The sequence below is a fragment of the Hydractinia symbiolongicarpus genome, chromosome 2 (genome assembly GCF_029227915.1).
Source record: "Hydractinia symbiolongicarpus strain clone_291-10 chromosome 2, HSymV2.1, whole genome shotgun sequence".
Taxonomy (NCBI): Eukaryota; Metazoa; Cnidaria; class Hydrozoa; order Anthoathecata; family Hydractiniidae; genus Hydractinia; species Hydractinia symbiolongicarpus.
In genome coordinates, this window is record NC_079876.1 from 23,178,687 (window position 1) to 23,200,469 (window position 21,783).

General features: G+C 33.4%; 1 protein-coding gene across 2 annotated transcripts in view; it reads right to left on the minus strand.

The window, feature by feature from the left end:
• Positions 1–21,274, minus strand: part of LOC130630229 (glycine dehydrogenase (decarboxylating), mitochondrial-like) — a 37,353-nt gene extending 16,079 nt beyond the window's left edge. The window contains exons 1-12 of one of the 2 annotated variants that reach the window (XM_057443637.1): positions 20,922–21,274; positions 11,516–11,594; positions 5,704–5,839; positions 5,444–5,608; positions 5,103–5,180; positions 3,682–3,835; positions 3,313–3,424; positions 2,248–2,332; positions 1,667–1,869; positions 921–976; positions 669–755; positions 466–546 (exon numbers count right to left, since the gene is read on the minus strand). In XM_057443637.1, coding sequence (XP_057299620.1) covers positions 466–546; positions 669–755; positions 921–976; positions 1,667–1,869; positions 2,248–2,332; positions 3,313–3,424; positions 3,682–3,835; positions 5,103–5,180; positions 5,444–5,608; positions 5,704–5,839; positions 11,516–11,594; positions 20,922–21,182 — 1,497 coding nt within the window. In that variant the 5' untranslated portion in view covers positions 21,183–21,274. Of the gene's footprint in view, positions 1–465; positions 547–668; positions 756–920; positions 977–1,666; positions 1,870–2,247; positions 2,333–3,312; positions 3,425–3,681; positions 3,836–5,102; positions 5,181–5,443; positions 5,609–5,703; positions 5,840–11,515; positions 11,595–15,986; positions 16,314–20,921 lie in introns of those variants that run through there. The other variant, XM_057443638.1, reaches the window with a different exon arrangement.
• Positions 21,275–21,783: the final 509 nt, after the last annotated feature.

Consider the following 21,783-nt stretch of genomic DNA (forward strand, 5'->3'; position numbering starts at 1 on the left):
ATCCCCAAAAGACTGCCCCTTGTTTAATACACATTACTAACTTCCACACTCATAAAAACAGGTAGTCAGACAACAAATTTTCGTTACAACCTAAATAATTCGAAAATGCAATTTAAAATTTCCAATATCACGTTAGTGCGAAGTACGTATTTAAAACAGTTTTGCATTGACATTTCTTTTGCATTAGCTACAGAAAAATGACGACAAAAAATTCAAGCACAAGTTAAATGTTATAGTTTTCATAGAAAAAAAATTGACTTATTTTCACGTTCACAGTAGGAGGGTAATGTCAACACCTTTACTTCCTTAGGAGCTCGATAAAATCAGCCTCTGCATTTTATTTACAGCTATGACTGAAAAAGCATTAAGTATTTCAATAAGCTAACATCAATTCTAATTCGCTTGTCATACTGATGGAAATACTGCAAATATTTTGGACAAAAACTTTAAAAAAATGCCTCTTACTGCTTTACTTCCAGTGCTAAATATCCAAAACAAGTCATCTAAGTCCTGTTCTGTTATAGTTTCATCCATTGATATACCAAGCTAAATAATTTTTTTTGAAAAATAAAAACAAACGATTTTTGTAAAGTATATATATATACTAATCCAAAGTACATTTTGGATCATTCTTAAATTCTGTACACAATCATGTTTACAAGACTTACTGATGTACCATCACTGAATCTTCTTAAGTTGATTTCTTTTGACGCAGCTCGATCTAAAATCCATTGCATGTCCTTTACGTTGAGAACCTTTGAACCAGAAAAAATATGATTTCACTAACTGGCTTATACAATTACTGAGATAACAGCAGCAACAGCATGTTATACATGAGGTGCTTGCCACAATCTAAATAACAAGTCTTATCAAACTGTTTATCGACGTAAATAGTCTAGACAGAGTAAATAAAAACTTACTTTAACAGTGTCAAAGAATTCACCTTCAGCTAGTTCATGTCCACTCTCTTTCATCCCTTGAAAAATTAAAAAAGGCTGGGAAGGGGAGAATTAATGGAGGCAATTAGCCAGGGAGCCCTGCTAAATAAGCATCCCTAAGGAGTGATACTAAGAAAGCCTTAAAGGTTACTAAAAGGTTACTATTCAAGCAAAAAGTTTTATGTTTTATTAAGCATTTGTTACTTGCTGATTCACATCAAATCTCAAAATGTATATTTCGTTTTAATGATCTAATCAGAACTAAAATATAACCTCAGTTATTCTTATAAACAAAATAAATATAATACTTTAAGTGCAGAAATTTGCATGGACAGAAACTTTCTGTTTCTACCAAGGAAATTTCTGCGCTTTAAATTATATTGATGTAAAAGAATTACAAAATTTGATCCCTAAAAAGATACTAAAAATTAACATTTTGCAGCGGTGGTCAATAATTTTTGAGCATTGCGTAGTGACACTTAAATTCGCTTTAATGGGAAAAAGGAAGCAAAAACGTTTTGGTTTTTTTGGTTTTAAGTTAGCTAGAATGCTGAACTAATTTCACCATTCAAACATTTTACAACAGAAGATCAGAAGGCAATACAGAAACTCAAAAACTCTGACAAAAACATGTAACGTTACTGATGTTCACAGTTTAATACGCTAGATTTGCTGCATGTGTCAAGTACAATATTTCTGAAAAAGCAAACAAACAGACAAATACAAACCTTCTGCTAGTATCAACGCAGCATTGTGCACTCTTTTGGCAATATTTAATAACCCTTTTGGTCCATGGTAAACACCATACATTGCAGACATATTTGCTAGCAGGGCTTGAGCAGTACAAATATTACTTGTTGCTTTATCTCTTCGTATATGTTGCTCTCTTGTTTGCAATGCTAGGCGATAACATGGGTTTCCATTTGAATCTCTATATTTACAAGTGCAGAAAATAACAAATACGAATATCAAAGGCTTGTTTCAGACTTATTACTGCTACAAGAAGAAAAACTGAAAAAAACTCTCGTTGGCTACCCCAATATATTGTTTAACGTCTGTGGCAGGGTGTGTTTATTTACATTTAAAAATAGGAGGTGAACACAATTAAATTTTCAGATCCTAATATTCGAAATATACATATTAAATTTTAATATGGCAATATAGTAAGACATAAAGTTAGACATGGCTTTGTTTTGGTTTTAAACTGGAAAGACCATGTAGTACCCTGTACAGGCATTTTGAACCATTTATTACTGATTTATCCATCTTCTGCATACCAAGTAGAAATCCAAGAAAAATGACAACCTACTTTGAAACTCCCACAACTCTGCCTGGCATTAAACGTTTTAATTTGTCAGAAACAGCAAAGAAAGCAGCATGTGGACCGCCATAACCTGAAACACAATGTTACAGCACTACTACGTTGTTACATAATAGTATTTTAATTCACTTTATCTTTCACACAGTTCACTTTAAGTGAATTTTGCAAATTTCATGACTTTCTTGAAAATTAAAGTTGGTCCATAGTCGGTCGTTATTTTTTTTGTGACTTAAATTTTTGTTGTCGTTAAAATACAAAATATAAAATACAATAAACTGCTTAATAGATTTGTAAAAGTAATTCTCTCAAAAAATCTATATAAATGGTCTGTGAGTAATTAATAATAATGGCAAGAAAATGACTATTTATAGGGAATTTACCGTTTGCGAAATGTATTTTTTTACCTCACGAAAATATCAGTTTTTGCAAAAAAATTAAATTCAGTTATTACAAATCAGAGCAAGTGAATTACTAAGAAACATTAAAGTCTTAATGCAACAATACCATTAATTTTACTAATGAGATTGTTGTATTCTGCAAAAAAACATTAGGTTGAAGAAGCCTAATAGTCTTTTAGAGGATATTCGGTGGCACAACCATGTTCTGTAATTTAGCTATAAATTAATTAAGGTCAAGCTTTATCTCAAACCTTTTATGAATGAGGAATAAAATCAAGCATTGATCCAACATGTGACAAATGTAGCACTTAACTTCAGCTCAAACTCTACTCCCAATTTTTAGCACATTGGTTCATGAGGGACAGGTGAAGACCTGACATTACATAGTAATATTTAGCTCAGCTTGCGTTTTAAAATGGCAGACTTAACTTTCCAAATAGTTGCTGGTCTACCAAAACTCCAATTATATCAAACTAGGTGCTTTATTTAGCTTGTCCTGCGCATATAAAAACGTTTATAATAAAATATTTAAAAATTTTTGTACGGTGAAATTTAGTTCCAATTGCATATTCATTTTTTAAGAAATGTACAATAAAAAATTTGTACACATCAGCAATTTTTCAACATTTATTTTTGTAAATAGAGAACAAGTTACCTAAGGGTACACCAAATCGCTGAGCATTACCAAAGGCTATGTCGCAACCAAACTCGCCAGGAGGCTTCAGCATTGTTAGTGCCAACAAGTCAGTAGCGCAGCAAGTTAATGCCTATGGCAAAATAAAAACTATAACGCAATTCTTGAATAAAACATTGACCGATACATTTCTGACATAATAAAATACGTGGTTGATTTTTTGCTAAAATTAGCAAGATTTATGTTACAGCCTGATTTATAGTCCGTTTTATATAGTCCCTCGACTCTAATTTTATGACCTCAGTTCATCCTTTGTAACCTTCTCATATGAATTTCTCCTTTTTATTTCTCCCTTGTATTTTTTTAGTCCTGTGACAAGCAAGTACATACCTTTCCTGCATGTGCTCTTTCCACTAGATCAACAAAATCTTCAATTTTTCCATTTGTATCTGGATACTGAAATAACACACCTGCAATGTCGTTTTGAGAAAAGTCAAAATCTTTATGATTGGCAACAATGACCTCCATGCCATCTGCGATTGTGCTAATAGTTAAAAGTTAGAGAGATTACTATTGTTATATCAAAGGTGAAGAGATGTGTGGGAGTGTATTGTTTTATTCTAATTTATTATATCTGTTAGGTATTTATTTTAGGCAGAATCTACTCCTTAAGTTTATCCTCTAATATTTTTCCATCCAATTCTTTAATTTTTAATAAAACACAAGTGAAAAATCTTTTTACCTAATTACACCAAAAGATGAATAACTAATGTGAAAGTAAGAGTTATTGAACCTTCAATGCTGAGCCATTGTAGGAAACTTTAAGTGAAAAAACGTTAACTTGAGTGCAAGAAATATAAGAATGTTGACGTATTCAAAATACACCATTTTTAAAAACAAGCATGAAAGTACAGAAGACTTGGTGCTTGTAAGTATAACAGTTCATAACATTAAGCTTGCTACTATGAAGTCACATAACAGCACTGGTCCTTTGTATCTACTGTAATTTAGCAACCTGTTAATAACAGCGTTTGACTTTCTAAAAAGAAAGTGATCAAAATCATTTTTTTGGGCAATAAAATGTAAAAATTTATTTTTCCTGAGAATGTAGTGATGAGTTTTATTTACAATACCAAAAAATTGGGTAGAAAATCAAAAGAATAGCTATTTGCATTAATATCGTTGGTTTGTGTATTTTTCTGTATTATGTCAGTATGAAGATTCTGGAGCTAGGCTGAAAATGTTAAAGAGACAAACTTTTAGCTGATTGGTGATACGAAGGACAATTTTCCTTTAAAAGCAATCTGCAAAACATGCTTTGAACAAATATAAAATTCAATGTAATTTGTTTTTTAATAGAAACAACCATTGTGTTTGTAATGAAATTGACTAAGGCTTTTACAAAACACCACTGCATCTTGTTATTTCAATCTTTTTGTTACCTTTGCTTAAACAGAAAATACAAATTATTTACCCAATATTATCATGAAATGGGCACAACTACAGCAAACACCTAACTATGCTTTCTTAACTATATTACATTATAATTCAAACCCAGTAAAGCTTTTTATAAGGTAAACTTTTTTATTTAAAAAGTGTAAATCATTCGGCTTTTTTCTGTTGTGCCAATTAAATTTGAAAAAGATATGACTGAATTTTCACATCAATGTTCATAATTGTGTGCATTACTATTGATAGTAAATGACGACCAAGGCAAGCACTCTATAGATAACAAGTTAACGAACGCTTATTCTTCTCAAAAACTCTAAACACAAGTCTGTTTAGTGCAACTAATCAACATCTTTCCTAACCTTGCTCTAGTTAGCACTAGCGATATTGTCTGCGGATGACAATTGATGTCAACAAAAAATTTCTTTTTCTTTGTATATCTAAATCAAAGAAGACAAAACGCATTAAAGAAAAAGTAAACCTATGTTAAAAAACAAAATAAAAAAAGAGTAAAAAAATTACTGCTGACAGTCTTTCCCAGGTTCTTTTTCTTAGAATAAGAAATTTTAAATTGTTTTTGACATGATGCACAAACTGAAGAAGGCTGAGCAGGGTGGGTAAGAGTCAAACTTATACTGACATACCTCTTTAGAATGTAAAATCTTGTATTACTAAACCTTAAAAGTGTTTGATGGTTACATACCTGTAAGCAATTCCTAAAGCTTCTGCTGCAGCTGTTGCTTCATCAAGAAGAGAAGAATTTGCTAAATCTAAACCAGTGAGATCCGAAACCATTGTTTGAAAGTTTAGTAGAGATTCTAGACGACCCTGGGCTATTTCGGGTTGGTACGGTGTGTATTGAGTTGTCCTACACGAAATATATTTTGGAGAAATTGCTAGAAACTGTAACAGGAATAGTGTAAATGGAATATACATTAAAAAACATGATAGTAGAATACTTACCAACCAGGATTCTCCAACAAATTTCTCAAAATTGTTGGCGGGACAATGCAGTTGTAGTACCCAATACCAAGGTATGATCGCCACACTTGGTTGGTGCGTGCAAACTCTCTTAACCTTACAAGACATTCAGCCTCAGCTAAATGTGGAAACAAGTGTAATAGGATTTGTGTATGACATACAAATATTTTTTAGAAATACAAGGAATTTAAGATATATGTTCAATAAATAGGACTCTTTGTTGTCTTTTCTTTTGATTTATAAGAAAGTCAGGGTAACTAGTTGTTAGCCAACGAAAAAATGGATGGGAATTAACCCATCAGAAAAATCTACAGGAATTCACAGATAGACAGCAAATATTATTTTTTTAATTAACAAAACTACAACAATTTCTTATCCTTTTTCTATAAGACATGCTGCCCTATTAGTAACAGCATCTTAAAGGAGTTACAAGTACAATTAGAAAATGTTAAAATTAAGTTGCAGAGTTAGATAACAAATTGTTTAACCACCTATTTTTTTTTTCTAAGATATTCACATTTTAAGATTTTAATGTGCTGCATTAATGTCATATTTGAATGAGTCATTTTTGACAATTTATCTAATCAGTAACTTTCGCACTTGTTGATCTGAGTGAGCAGTCACATCAATGTTTCTATAAATATATTTTTTTGCAGTCATGCTCAGTACTCTCCAAAAAAAACATGACCTTTCATTTTCAGCTTTAATACACAAATTGATAAGTTTTGGTTTTTCAATTCTTATTTTAAATTTCAGAATGATTTCCAAATTGGACCACATATATTACCTTCTGAAACTGAATACATGAAAACTGTTTACAGTTAATTCTGCTGCAAAAAAAGAATGAATGCAAAGTTAATCTATCACTTTCCCTTGCTCCTTAATTAAACACAGCATTCATAATTTTTACTTGATGATATAAAGCCTCGTTGATAAAGTAGAGGCTAGAGTGTGGCAAAACACATTCCCAAAATTGTTTATAAGGTGTGCAACTTTTATTTTTTCAATTTTCCGGCTAAAAGGACACTGGTGATATTGGTTTTAAGCGTGCAATTATGGCCTGAAAGCAGCACACTCAATTGTATGTTTCTGTGGAGGTGTGTAAGTGTGATCGCACACGCTAAAATGAGAAAACTGAATATAGTCCACACCTTTTCCTAGGATTTAGTTAGATATTGAAACTAACCTATTTGTTACCTTGCAATACATTTTTTGCTTGCTTGTGATCATTAACCTTTGGGATGGCACTTGACTAGACTAGGGTAAACGATGAATATTTTTACGACAAAAAAATCTAGGGAAATCAGGTGAAGCTTATTATCAGCATTGTTAAAGAGATTCTAAAAAAAAAAAAGATTTTAAAATCTTCACACTGGTGACTAATTGTGTTTCACATTGGCAATTTATATTTTCCTTATGATCGCGTTCTTCACGCCTATCAATACAAAAAAAGAACATGACCGATAAATTGCGCGCCTAAAGCTTTGTTACTTTTGTTTGTGCGAACAATCCTAAAAAAAAAATCCTAAACAAAAAAAAGTTGAAATTCCTTTGGCCCTGTACACAGTACAGGGGTTGCTGTTTTGGTGTGGGGGACAATCACAGTACAAGTTCCAGCAATGTTTACGGCTAAGAATTTTAACCAAGATATTGAAAGTTGGAAGTCAAGTTATTAATAAACTTTGTGACTACTTGGGGAGCAAACAATATATATAAATTAAATTAAAGTTGAATGGCTGCTAACGAAGACAAGGGTAACAATGGATCATAAAAATCATTGCTTAAAATAATATTTTGTTACTGTCAAAGATTCTTTTTTACTATTTTATTTTGCTCTAAATTACGACCATTAGCAGCACTTCAAATAACATTTTCAAACCTGACAATTGTAAGATTATTTCAAAATCCATGTGATTATATTTTTCGAAGAAAAAAATATCATTCACCCCCTGGTCCCGGAAATTGTAATCATTTTTGTTCTAAATGTAAAGAAATTAACTTACAAAAGTGTATTTAAAGCCACCCTGCACATCCTAGCTAATAACTCACTCCTGACCCAGATAAAGAATTCTGCAGAATAAGATATCATTACCCCAGCCCCTTTGTAGTTAATAACTGTGGGTTACAGCTGATACCTATAGCCATGTGATCCTTTACTGGTTATTTTTTTTAATTTCGAAACTAAAATAATTTACATATTAGGAAAACAATTCAGAGTACCAAATTCAGAAATCAAGATCGCTCAGCTAGCTAATTTTTTGGGGGAACTGAGGGAACAGTTTATTGTCATTATGTTCATTATATCTTTTAGGTTTAGATACACGGCTTTATGCCATAATTAAGAATAAAGATCTGTTTACATTCAGGTAGCAGGTTGTAGTTAATAAGATGGCAACTGGAGCAATCACGATGGCACAAAAGTGTGGATTGCCCCAATTTTCTAAAGATGGGGATAAGCATAGAACAAGTAATGTTCTATGCTTATGAAAAATTTGAGACCTTTCACCATTCAAGACAATATCGGATGGTGATTATGTAAATGAATTTGAACAGCTTAATAACAGTAAAGACAGTAATGATATCGATGTTGAGCAAGAAGTATTATATGGTCAAAAGTTTGACAGACGACGTTTTAACAGCACTCGTGGACATGGCAGAGGTGGTAAATATTTCAATGCTAAAAGAAGCCGGTAAAATCCTAATGGTCCTAATGGACATCCATTGCAATGTCACTATTGCAAATCTATAATGCATTTCATGAATGACTGTCCTGATAAGAATAAAGGAAGAAAAGGACAGAATGAAGTACATGTGCAGTTTCTTGCAAAGGGTGTGGAACAATGCTTTATGGAGCAAGTGGTGTCTGAGTCTTTGAACTGTGCTTTACGAGACTCAGGATGTTTATCGACAGTTTGTGGTAAAAATTGGCTTGACTGTTACATAGACACTTTGCCAGAAGGGACAGCTTTAGCTGAAAGTAAGAGTAACAAGTCCTTTAAATTTGGGCCAGGTGGAAGCTTCCCCTGAGTTAAACAAGTTAATATCACTGTTAATATGGCTGGAATGCAAGCCCATATTCTTACTGATGTTGTCGATTGTGAATTACTGTTATTGTTATCAAAACAGAGTCTGAAAGCAGCTAACAGTCAACTTGATTTTGTTAATGATAATGTCACTGTTTGGAAGGGACATTCCTTTACAACACGTGTCAAATGGCCATTACTGTGTGACGCTTCACGCGCTTGGTATGAGACATAATCTAACGACTTCGATTAAGTTGGAGCTAAAAGAAGCATTTATGAGAATGCACTATTTTTCTGGAGAAAAGAAACTTCACTCGAAAGTGTAATTTACTGTCATGTTGACGATGCTTCTTCATTGGAAGTGATTTGTTTCATGACACTGTCATTGCATATTTACGTATGACATTCTCACTTATTATAGAGAACTCAAAGTCGTTTAACTTTTTGGGATTAGAAATTGAACAAGAGTGTGGTGCAGTAATTATTCATCAGCATAATTACATTAGTAACATTCCATCAATTAATTTGACCAATAGTATGTCTACAATTTCACTTACAAAATATAAAGCATGTCACTTAAAAGCCTTAGTTGGTCAAATTCAATGGGCAGCACAAAAAAACTACACCTGATAATGCTTACGTTCCTTGTGATTTAAGCACTCGCATAAAACATGGAACAGTTGCTGATACTCGTGAAGCTAACAAGCAGCTCAAGCGTCTGCAGCAAACGGAAGTAAAGATTGTTATTTCAAACACTGGAAATGTTAAAGTATCATCGCTAGATGTTAAAGTATCATCGCTACTTTTCAGTGATGCATCACATAGGAATTTAATTAACGGCGGGTCACAAGGTGGATTTGTTCTGCATGGTAAAAGGAAAATTGCGTCACTTACTTGGAGATCTCACAAGGTAAAACGTGTAGTTAAAAGCGCCATGGGTGCGGAAACCATGGCTCTCTTAGGTGTGGAACATGCTACTATGTTGATCAGAGCCCTAATTAAAGAGATTTTTTCAGTTGATATACCAATTATCTGGGTATAAGACAATAAATCGGTTGTGGAAGCAGTCAAAAATACCAACGTCATAGAAGATAAACGACTGCATATTGATATTTGTGCACTTCGTGAGATGGTCGAAAAAAAAAAATCAAATGATTAGATTGCTGACTGCCTTATGAAAGGCACTGCTTCAGCTGAAAAACTGCTTTGTTTATACTATCCTGTAGGGAACAGTTGAAATACCGTTGAGTTTTGGTCAATTAGAACAAAGATAACAGTATGCGAAATGACACTTCCAAATGTTTGACGACATTGTCTTTAAGAACATTCTTACATTGTGTTCCTGCTTCTTGCAGTTTCTTTTGTTAAAAATACTTTATGAATTTGTTTTATTGACAGAGAATGTAGTTGCAAGATTGTCATTATGATTATTATATCTTTTAGGTTTAACAGCTTTATCCCATAATGGAGAATAAAGATCTGTTTACATTAATGGCTCAGCTATTATCTTATTTCTCAGAATTGGATGCATCTATGGGTGTGTGAGAGCATCACTGGCCCCTAATTGATAGGCCTGGTTTTTCCATACACAAACAATTGTAAAACTGCTGGCTGCAATGCTGAAGACTATCTTGAAAAAATATTATTAAAATACACATTTTGGCCACAGAGAGAAATTATTTTCTGTGAAATTGTCACCCGCAAAATTAATTTAGTGATAGTGCAAGAATTTCTTCCTTTTAAATAAAATTATTTTCCCAGACAGTTTAAACAGTTGTAAAACAAGGTAACAATGACAATTAAAACTTGGTAAATGTAAAAGCAGTTTAAAACAAAAAAAAATATAGATAACCTCAAAGTTACTTTTAAGTTTATTAAATGATAAATCATTTAATAAACTTAAAAGGGCGGAAAGAGATTAATAAGATTAGGATAAAAAATGATTTAGTTAATTTTACTTAAAATGTCTCCATGATGGTTTTTTTTTTGAAAATCCAATAATGTCACTTTCTACCATTTATTGGTAACTAAGTTACCAAGAAAAGATGTGAGAAACAGAGCTAAGAATGCAAAAGAACCAACCTATTTTTACTTAATTTTTGCCTGTTCTAGATCCATTGCTTAGCAAACAGACTTCTTGGCATACAAGACTAAAATATAAATTAAAAAAAATGCCAATATTATAATTTTTTTAAAAAACTCAAAAAATGTCAATTTGTAGTATTTATTGGTAACTAAGTTTTTGCAAAAAATCAGAAAACACTAATGAGCAAACCCTAATCCCTAAAAAAAGCGTGTTTGACCATGTTAAGTTAAAAAATTAATAATTCAACTTCTGCTGAAGTTACACCATGTTCATATATGTTCTTTTTGTCTACTTAAAGATTGCTCTCACCTACCATAGTAAAGTAATAAAAAGCTTATTTTGTATATCCAAAACTGATTATTGGTTCATCGCTAGAACGCATCCTACATTTTTAGTGCTTTCAAGTTAATCTATAATCATTATAATAAAAAAACTAATTTTTTTTAAAAACAAAAACTGTGTGATCAATTTTTCAATGTTATTCTTGTTCTCTATAAATTTGGAAAATTGGCCAATACCCTTTCTATGTTAAAACAGAACTACAGAAAGGTACTAAAAAATCTAGATATTTTAAGAAGGTACAAAATGTTGTTTAAATAAATTAAAAAATGCCTGAAATGAAATGAACCCTGGAAGAAAATGTGTTAAACTGACTTGCAATCAAACTCACATCACAAAGACTTACTTTTAGGTGGGTCTAGTTTGAGATCTTCTTTGACACGAATAATACCTGGGATTGTTTTGTCAATCAGCTCATCGACGCTCTATGAAGAAAAACTAGACACCATTAACAGTCATGGATTTAAACAGAACTACACTTTTAAGAACTCTTTAAAGCTCTGATAAAAATATTTTACCTTTTTATCACTACCACTGTCTTACTTATTATATCCAATTTTCAGGAATAAAATAGACAGGGTCAACTTACATAGATATTTTTAATGTTCCACTTGATTTTTAAAAAATAATTATACTCTTGAACAGCTATGACGTGTTAATGCAATCCTGGGAAAAACCATGACAGTAAATTTTAAACCTGATTTCTTCCTTATTCTCAGGCCTTTTTGAGGCATTATAATAAATTATAATTACATATGTATAATATATAATCATAAACCACCTGTTATTTTTCTAATAATGCAAAGTGGTTACATAATCATAAACGTCTCTATCACTACCTTTTTTTACATGCACCTAATTGATGAGACATTGATGTGGCTACTGTCAAATATGCAGTTACATAGAAAAATAAGTCAAGAACAAAAGAAAGAAAGGACTTAGATAAACTGAATAAATTGCAACTTATACATCAGACTAATTCTATTTGAACTTATCTCCAAGTTGCATCTAGAAAAAAAGGCCTACCTCAAGGGATAAAATTTTCACAGAACTTAATTTTATGTGTACATTATAGTTATCACATTCACAGGAACTTTTGCTAGTGTCAGAACTTTCATTGCTATTGTTACTTATTGTTAAATACATGAAATATTTTTGCATGTTTATGTCTCATTCAGGAACATTAAACAGCTCATGCAATACTTTGTGTAATCTATATTGTCTATATTAATATCTACATTGTCTCTGCGTGATTCTATAGTTGTATTACCCACAAATTACAGACTAGTTTAATTACATTAAGGAAACAATTAAAGAAAATAATGTGTAAAAAATAACATAACTAAAATTTTACTGTTTACATACACGCGAAAACTTTATAAACGCATTTTTATTACGGCTCATCCAAGTGTGTATTCTCTAATGAGAATCGTTCACCCAGGTCGTACCTCAGTTCATGACAGACAAGTACAATATGTGATATTGCATTGCAAAGTAGCTTTACTTCAATTGAATAACCTTAACTAGTCGATTAATTTGTGAGAAAATCCACTTATGCGGAAGAACAATGGAAAAGATGCCAATTTTGACGAATTCAGCACCGAACTGTTGATTTACAAACAAACTTTGGAATGCTGATTAAGAAAATGTATAGGATCATATGCGTTTGATGAAAGAAGATGTGAGGTTTAAGGGTTTTCAATGACTGAACCACCGAGAATGTAAAATGGCTAGTCAAGTCTATTTTTTCAGTGGTAAAAAAAAATCAAAGTAGTAAAGTGGGATTCTTTGTAACTACTTATAGGACAAATTTATTAAACATTACCAATTTCCATGTAAAAAAAAACATGCACATATTTTGCATATATAATGAAAATACTTTAAAATATCTAGTTACAAGGGTTAATTTGCCAAACTTTTAAAACATTAAATTTGCAAACATTTTTGTTAGCATTATCCAAAGTTTTCTTTGTGAAATGTAATATTTTATGCTTTGAGTGCCCCCTAATTGTATGCCTTTTTTAAGTTTGTTAAGATCGTGTTCTTATGCAGGATCTGTAATAAACAAAAGTAACAATACTTTAAAAAAATTGAAAAAAGTAAAAAAAGTATTTTACAAGGATAACCCACAAATATTGAGGGATATACCCTGCCTTTCATTTCCAGAAGGAACCATGTCTTAAGTGAGGAGTACTAGAGTGCTTAATAGTCATTTTAGCTATGCAGATCCAATCAGAGTTTTGCTTGCTTTTCAATTAGGGTTCTTGCTCTGCCAGACAACTGCAACATCCAACGATCCACACAATGAGGAAACTCTCATATTTCTCTCACATGGCTGGAGTTTACGCGAGAGTTACAGGAGTGGATTAAGGCCAGTTATGCGGTTACCACTAACCAGCTATTTTCTATCAAGTATACTTCTTTATTGAGCTTTGCTTTTTTACGTTCTTCTCACAAATAAAAATTGAACAAGATCATCGTCTACGCACTTAGTTTGTCGTGCGATTCAATTCTCTTGAGCAGAAGTTTGAGAAACAACTTGCATGCGCCGGTCAGCGGCGCACGAATTTAGGGTAAAAAGGGGTCGTTCCACATCCACTAGTTCTTTGAAAACGAGTTTCGTCATAGGACGAGGGGCTAGTTTCATTTTGGGGCAAAAATATATCGAGCGAAAGACTTTGTTGGACCCTTTTTTGCGTGAAATCCACCACTTTATCGATTCATCACCGGCTACCATTCACCAAACCGTCTGCTGCAAAACTTCATGTAAATTTGTTGTATCGACTGCTGGATTGAAGCAGCTGATTATTGAGCTAGTTACGTGCAAATTGTCGTGCTCAGCCTCAGTGCAGCTCATTTAGATCACTCCAGCGTTTTGAAGATACCCACAAAAAAGTACTGATATTTTCCTAATTTAGGAGAAGACCAAGCAATTGTAGAAGCATAAGAATCAATTTCAACTGTCATTGAAACAATCAATTCTGTACGTACAAATGTTGACTTATCACGAAAAATGGTATCAAAGTGCCGTCCAGTTAGCAGCTCAAATAAATGTATTTCCATCAAAGCCTCGCATTAGCTCTATTCAATTCAACAGGGATAATACACCAGCAGACCTAGTTAGCGATTACTTCCGTAGGAGTATAACTGTGACGATTTAGTTGCACGATTTGAAACCGAAAATAAATCTCGAGTGGATGCTTTCTGCTGTATACTTACCCGTCATGGAAACATATCCAACATGGATAATTAAGCTGAGAACTTTTATGGATAATGATCTTGATGATATCCACAGCATAGATACAGCTCATGCAGAAATCGATCGTTGGGGACATTTATGGTTGGAGCAACATGATCAATTATCATCTACTGTGACAGACACAATGCGTCGTACCATGAAGGGAGTATCCAAACATTTTTGAAGTATTGAAGGTCAGATAATTTTCATTGTAAGTATTGTTGGTAATTCCTGTTGCAGATCTTCATTCTTTCTGACAGTATTATTTATTCTTTGTTCCTTAGATTCTTGCTGTCACTCCTGTCACTACATGTACTTGCGAAAGGTGATATCAGCGCTGCGACGACTTAAAACGTATTTCAGATCTACCATGAGACAGGTAGGAAAATACTAAAAGCTTTCAATCTCAACTTTGTTTTTTCCATTTCTTAAGCTACTTTATTTTATCCAGATGAAATTATCAACAGGTTAGCTATTCGATATCCAAAGAGATTGTTGCTGCTAAATGTACTGGACGATGATGGAACGGAGAATAAAATTTTAAAATAGTTAATTTTGGTTTTGTTTTGTAAGTGATATTTGAAGTATTATATGGAATTTTCAACTTATAGCTATGTATCTTTGACAAAAAAACCTTAAACGTGCACTCACAATAAGTTTTTTCATTATTCTTTATCTTTGCATCTGTAGTGATTTGAGGGCTTCTTATGCCCATATTTCGCAAAATTTCTTCACAAAAATAAACCCCGGACCCCATCAGGGGGGCTTACAGCGCCCCCTAAAACCTCCAGCTGTCCTGGTTTACTATTAAAGCTCCTGTGGAGTTTTATTTTTAACCAGGCTATAAAATCTCTAGATTCGCCCCTGAGTTAACGTGAGGCTATGATAACATTCAATCGCCCATATTGAATCTTTGACAAGGGAAGTCGAACCCCAGTCATCCTCATCATCATCATCATCATCCTTCTTGGCTTAACATCCGTTTTCCATGCTAGCATGGGTTGGACAGGGTATATTAATGACCCTCTTCCAATCTGATCTAGACTGTGTTAGATCTAAACTCAACTTCCTCTGTATCAAGTCCGTCCTTATAACCTCCTGCCAAGTCTTTCTCGGTCTGCCTCTGGGTTTTGCCCCAGGAACTATCAAGTCTCTACACTTTCTTACCCAATTACCCCCCCTCCATTTTTCCAAGTGCCCCAGCCAATTCAATCTTCTTATCTGGATAACATCTTTAATTCTGCGGATACTTAGCCTGCTTCTTAGCTCATCTGAACTCTTTCTGTCTCTCAGACGTTACACATCCACCTAACCATTACACTCAGACTGGCGTTACACATCCACCTAATCTAACTATTCTCATATCATTCCTTTCTAAACGGTCAAGATCTTCCAGTCTCCAGCATAAAGTTGGAGAGTTATATTCACTACGCTGCGGTGCCACAAAGTTTCATAAATATGGACAGTGTATATTATTATATATACTTTAGCAGTTAGCTGTTAGCAGTTAGCAGCAGCAGTTAGCTGTTAGCAGCAGTTAGCAGTTAGCTAGCTAAGGCAAAAAATAAAATAAGCAAACCTTTAATTCTAAAAACTTTATCATTTCATTTGTTTCTTCTTTTCTTGGGCCAATATGACGCATAGCAAAAGCATCCTGAGGTGGCAAAATTTCCTTTATGCTAAAGCTCGAAGAAAACTTTTTGTCTGTAAATAACGGGAGATGACATTTAAACGCAACTGGTTTAATAACTCTTTGAAACACTGGACAACGCAAAAACACTCCAGGATTATGTCGAGCAAATGCCAGGACATTTCTCGTTGACATGTTGGACAATTCCTAAATAATACTTCGCGTGACAAGTCAAGGGTCTTTTTCAACCCAATTTGTTTTTTCGGCCATGCTTCACCCTCGTGTTTCCTAATTTGGTGTTTACAAATTCAAATTTGGTGCGTATGGTGATTCTAGCGATTAATAAACATCCCGAATCGGATTTAATCGGACCATCATTGTAAGGAAGAACTTCAACCTCCCCCCACCCCTTCCCCCTAAAGGTCTTACTACGACGAATACAAACCTTTACTAAAAATGCCCTTCTAGAGGTTTTTTGTTTTGGTTTTGTGCAGAGTGAAAATAGCGCCTTTCAGGTAAAGATTACTACAGACTGTAACAAGCGCAGGACAAACGAACGCAACATTTGGATGCAATATCACCCAACAAATGTTGGACGATGTTGCGATCAAATGTTGCATATCGCTTGAACAGAAAAAACATGCAACATTTTTATTAAAATCTTATTAAGATTAAATTTTTTTAAGATCTCGTGTAATCCATTGTTAATCCACCACTTTCCATCTGCAAATCGTACAAAATATCACTGATTTTCTCTTCGGCTATGGTACGTTTTCTCTTATCAAAAGTATTCAGCTTTTCCCCAATGTACATTGCAAAATGATCTGTTTTTTCCAAGTCATCCATTCCAGATTTTGGAGCAGGCTGGGGACTTGTATACATGTGGAAAAAAGTTCATCTCTTTTTCGTGAGCTTAATTCACCTCTCCTTTCAGATGCCTTTGTGCGTGTTTTTTGAAGGAAACTGTTTCATCTTCAGAACCATCATTGTTTGTAGGAGAAAATGTTTCTGCTGAACTTTTCGTGTCTTTGCTATCATGGTTTTTCATAATACCTTGCATGAATTGTAGTTGTTCGAAAAACTTCCAAGCCGACACATACAACTCGTCATAACAGAAGCACCGATTTGCTCTGCTATTTCTTTTATAGCAACATCTCTCTTGTCTCGATTTTTTTATAATCTTTAATAAACACATTCCATAAACACAGTCTTTCTTCGTATAATTCCATCAATATCTCTGTCTTTTCATCTGTCCAAACTTTATTATTCTCTTTTTTACTTTTTTTTAAAATCGGACGTTTCTGCTGCCATGTCTTTTTTTTTAAAAAACTAAAACAAAAAGTGCTCTCATATTTTCATCCCTTGATGTATGATTTCTCAGAAGTGGTGTGAAAATTTAATCAATAGCAGGATTAATTTAAACAAGACGTATGATATACGTAAACAACCTCGCCAATAAATTTTACAAAAAGCTGTCTGTTAGATTGTGATTTCTGTTACGAAGTTAGACACAACATATTTTGCTATTCAGATAGGCAAAATATTTGTTACACACTGTGCAGTTATTTTTAAAATTGATTTCTGAGATCTTCTTGAACGGAAAATTCCTCAAAATTTCAACTTTTGTTGGGTCAGTCTGGGGTAAACTGACTGGCAAGAAGTAGAAAGACCACAAGCCCCACTTAAAATTTGCGAAATTCAGTATTTCAGTACCCCTATCCCCCCTCGTCATTATTTATATATGGTGGAGCGTCTTCGTTTTTCTCGTACGTATTGTTGCGGAAATTTTATTTTTCGCTGAATACTTTCCAGGATTTGGGGAGACCTGCCTACATTCACTTTTGAAAACTTTGGTGGAAACACCTTTACTTTACCAGTTATTGAAATAAAGCTTTTGAACACTTATCTTATCTTTTTAAAAAATAAACAAGATGCAGGCGCTGCAGAAAATCTCGCTATTAAAAATGCTATGAAACATCCACAATGTGACCCAATTCTACAATTTCTGCTAACAAAAAATACAGCCTATCATTCATGGTTAAAAGTCGCGCGATTGATCATGTTCAGCATACTTTTTTGTTACCAGTGCCAAATTTTGTCGAAAATAAAGTAGTTTTAATTTCGGACCATTTTTGACCTAAAATGACATTTAGGTGACAAAAAATCAAAATTTTAATGTCACCATCATGTTTGGCATACTCTTTTTTTGTTAACTTTGCTACAAGATGAGATTCGAACACACGACTACTTCCGTGTCGGTGCTCAGAGAGGCAAAAATTTCCATTCTTGTAGGACATATTTGCGTTTTAATACAAACTCACGAGCTTGTAACAAAGAAATGTTGGATGAAGTAGCGCAACATCATCCAACATCATGCAACATGTTGCGTGTGAGTGGGAAAACGATCACAACATTGTTGCAACAACAAATGTTGGATGATATTGTTGCGTTCATTTGCCCCGCGCTTGAGTAAAACGTTCTAAACATGCGTGTAATTTTCCTATCGTAATTTTTTTGTCTATATGTTTGAGGGTAGTTATAAATGTTTCAACTCAAGTTTGAAACTGAATAAGATATTTTTTTCCTAATCAGAAATGCGTAAGAAGTGTTGATAACAATCATAAAAAGTTTAGGAATAAATATCTAAAGAATGAACGATTGATGGTGTGCTTTAAAATTTTCATTATAGTGCGAGTATAAACTGTGTTAAATTTTTTTATATTTGTGAGCTTTGGTTTTTAAGACATTTGAGGTCAAAGTAGTCACACGGTTGCTGCCATGACAGTGTCGATTAGTACATTTTGCGGGAATGTAAACTCATTTTGTGAATTCAATTGAATTCATCGCCAGAACATCGCAAATAACTTTAATCACACTGGGAAGTGAGTCCTGTTGGGCTATGTTCGCCGCGGGACGTCACAAATGAACAAAATATGTACGAACTAAGTTGGCTTTTCGATAAGTGCGGCAAAAAAATGAAGAAAAATAAAGTTTTATTGCCATGTTGTTTTTGGGATATGTAAGAATGTTTATTTAGTACAAAAAAAACATATATGTTATTTTTTCGTTAGTTTTCCTTTAAAAACAAACGATTTTAAAAATCACTAAATGTTTTTCGGTTTAGTCATCACACATCTGTGCTATAAAATGACAAAATTTGTTAGTTAAAAAGTTAAGCTTTTTTCATACAACCTCGTCACCAGGGCTTTTTTTACCTCACAATCTCGGATGGCGAGAAAAGTCACGGGAAAAAAAGTTCGTCCATTGATTGATGTTTTATTTTAAATTTTAAATCTTTTTCAATTTTTGAGGTTTGTGGGATTATTCCAGACAAAAAGTGATCACGAGTACAACTTCTTTGGAAAAAGAAGCATTATTGGTTGTTGACACATTCCAAAAAAAAGTTTAAAAAATATGCCATCTCTGCACAACTGTGATGAAAACTGAAGTTGTGTGTGGAGGAGAAAATGGACGTACAATCTAAGTCGTAAGTTTGTTGGTAAAAAAACTGGAAAACTCAGAAAAAGTTAAATTGTATTATTTCTATTTATTGTTTAAAATAGCAACGAAAATAAAAATCATAGTACAGACGGAAAAATATCGAGTTTGTAACACACTTTCTAAGTAAAACAAGCCAAATATTCTTTATTTGAATGCAATTTGCACACTAAAGTAAAAGTGTTGAATTAAGCCGTTTAAAGAGGATAAGAAATGTGTAAAAAGAGCTGTGAACTTAAAAATAAGCTCACAAAATATTTAATACTCGTCTTTTTTTAGACTGTAAAAATGATGCCTTCAAGTTGCTACTTATTATATAAGATATAAGTCAATGATGATTAAAGCTGCTAAAATTTCAAGCGAAATTAAAACGTTCTGATTGACCGGACACACATATTGTACCACGAAAATTGGATCAAATTTAATATTTTACGGTGAAAAATATCAATAGATAATGATCGTGTAGGCAACTTTTTAGGAAAAAAACATGAGGACTTAGTATATAAAAATATTAATCACTAAACAATTGTGGACGTATCGCCGTCTAGTTCCCATTACCTTTAGTCTCTTATGTCAAATCCAAAAAGTTTATGCTGTCCTCAAGCAAATAACAAATGTTGACAAGGCACCAAATTTCAACCCCTGAAACGGTATACTTTAAAAGTTAGTACAAAATAATTGCGAGCGAATAGAGTAAGTAAGTCTAAACGACACAAAGAACTGTACGGGGTTGCATGTAGCGACAAATACGAGCGTTTAAGTTTTTAAAAAATGATTAGGTATAAGTCGTTGCGTCAAATTTCACAACCAATCTTGTTTTAGGGAGCAGGATAAGGAGAAAGTTTGAAGATTAACAACTGAATAAAATTGTCCAGGAAACTCAACGTCGATTTTAGCGATGCTGTCTCCTTTTGTACATCTGACCTGTCAATAAGCGCAGCGCCGGCGAGAGACAAAAAGCCAAGAACATGTTCGAGATTCAGAGAGTATTTGCCTGGAAATGTGCAAAATCACCAAGGGACCGCATAAAAGGTTTGAGTTACCCAGAAGCAACCTCTTCCCATAGGATATGTTGTATCTTTTTGCAGAAAGACACAAGATGTCCTGGGGACGAGGTTGACCCAGAAGTTTGAAAACTAAAATATCTAAGCTTTTAAGAGGCAATTGTAATCAAGTGGAGAATTTTATTGTGTCCTTCGAGAATTAAGAAAAAAAATCTTCTTTGAAGGCTAGAAACAGTCGAAAACTTCACATCTTTCCACATTTTATCAACCTTTATACAGAACGGGCATTGACTGCAGTATAAAGATCTTATCGTAGCTTAAATGTTGATAAATTAATGACGAAGGCTGCGTTTAATATCTCGTGAATTTACGTTGAACTTACGGTTAACTGCAGAACACGAACCATATCTTTAATTTCACTTTTCTGTGGTCCTATATGACGGTAGAGGAATTCCTCGGTTTTAAGTGCTTCTGCAATTGAAAAGTTATTGTCTTCTAAGGTTAACCTGGATAAACTATTTCCATTGTTCCCTTGTGAAGTGTTGCTCGAATTTTTTGCAAGTAGATGGCACCTGAAAGCTGCAAGCGTTGTATGGCGATATGCATTGATATTGTGTCGACGCAATAATGACAAGTGAAGCATCTTGTTCTCATTCGAAAAGAATTAAAAAGCCTATTAAATGTTCGCAGTGTATTCGAGACAGATTTTATTAGTTTGCCTAAAAGTATACATTTTATAAGAACAGTTTTATAACAACAATTCTATAAGAACAATTTGGTTGGTAAGAACAAAGTAAAAACAATGCGAATATTTTTTTCCTGCAAAAATGACACACACACAAAAACACATAAAAAAGTTTGAAGCATATCTATAATAATAGCCGTCGTCTGTCTGTCTCTGCGCGAACCCCCGCTGAGTTAGAAAACGATGTTACGGAAACACGAATATCAAATGCGATATATTTTTATTCACTTTGTTGCGACGGGTAAATATAAAGGACGGGCGAACCCGTGGATTTTTCCACGGGCAACGACTAGTACAAAAATATCTTTCAAGGCAAAAATATTCGCAGAATTAATTGTTGTGATCTTGCAAAAATTGTGCTTAGGTTTCACCTCGCAAATGATTGTAATGTACTTAAAATATAAGAAAAAAATAAGAACATTTGAGGATGAACATGTCAAAAAATAAAAATAAAAAAGAACACATCAGGGTGAAGTTAATTTGGTTCTTATCAAAAACA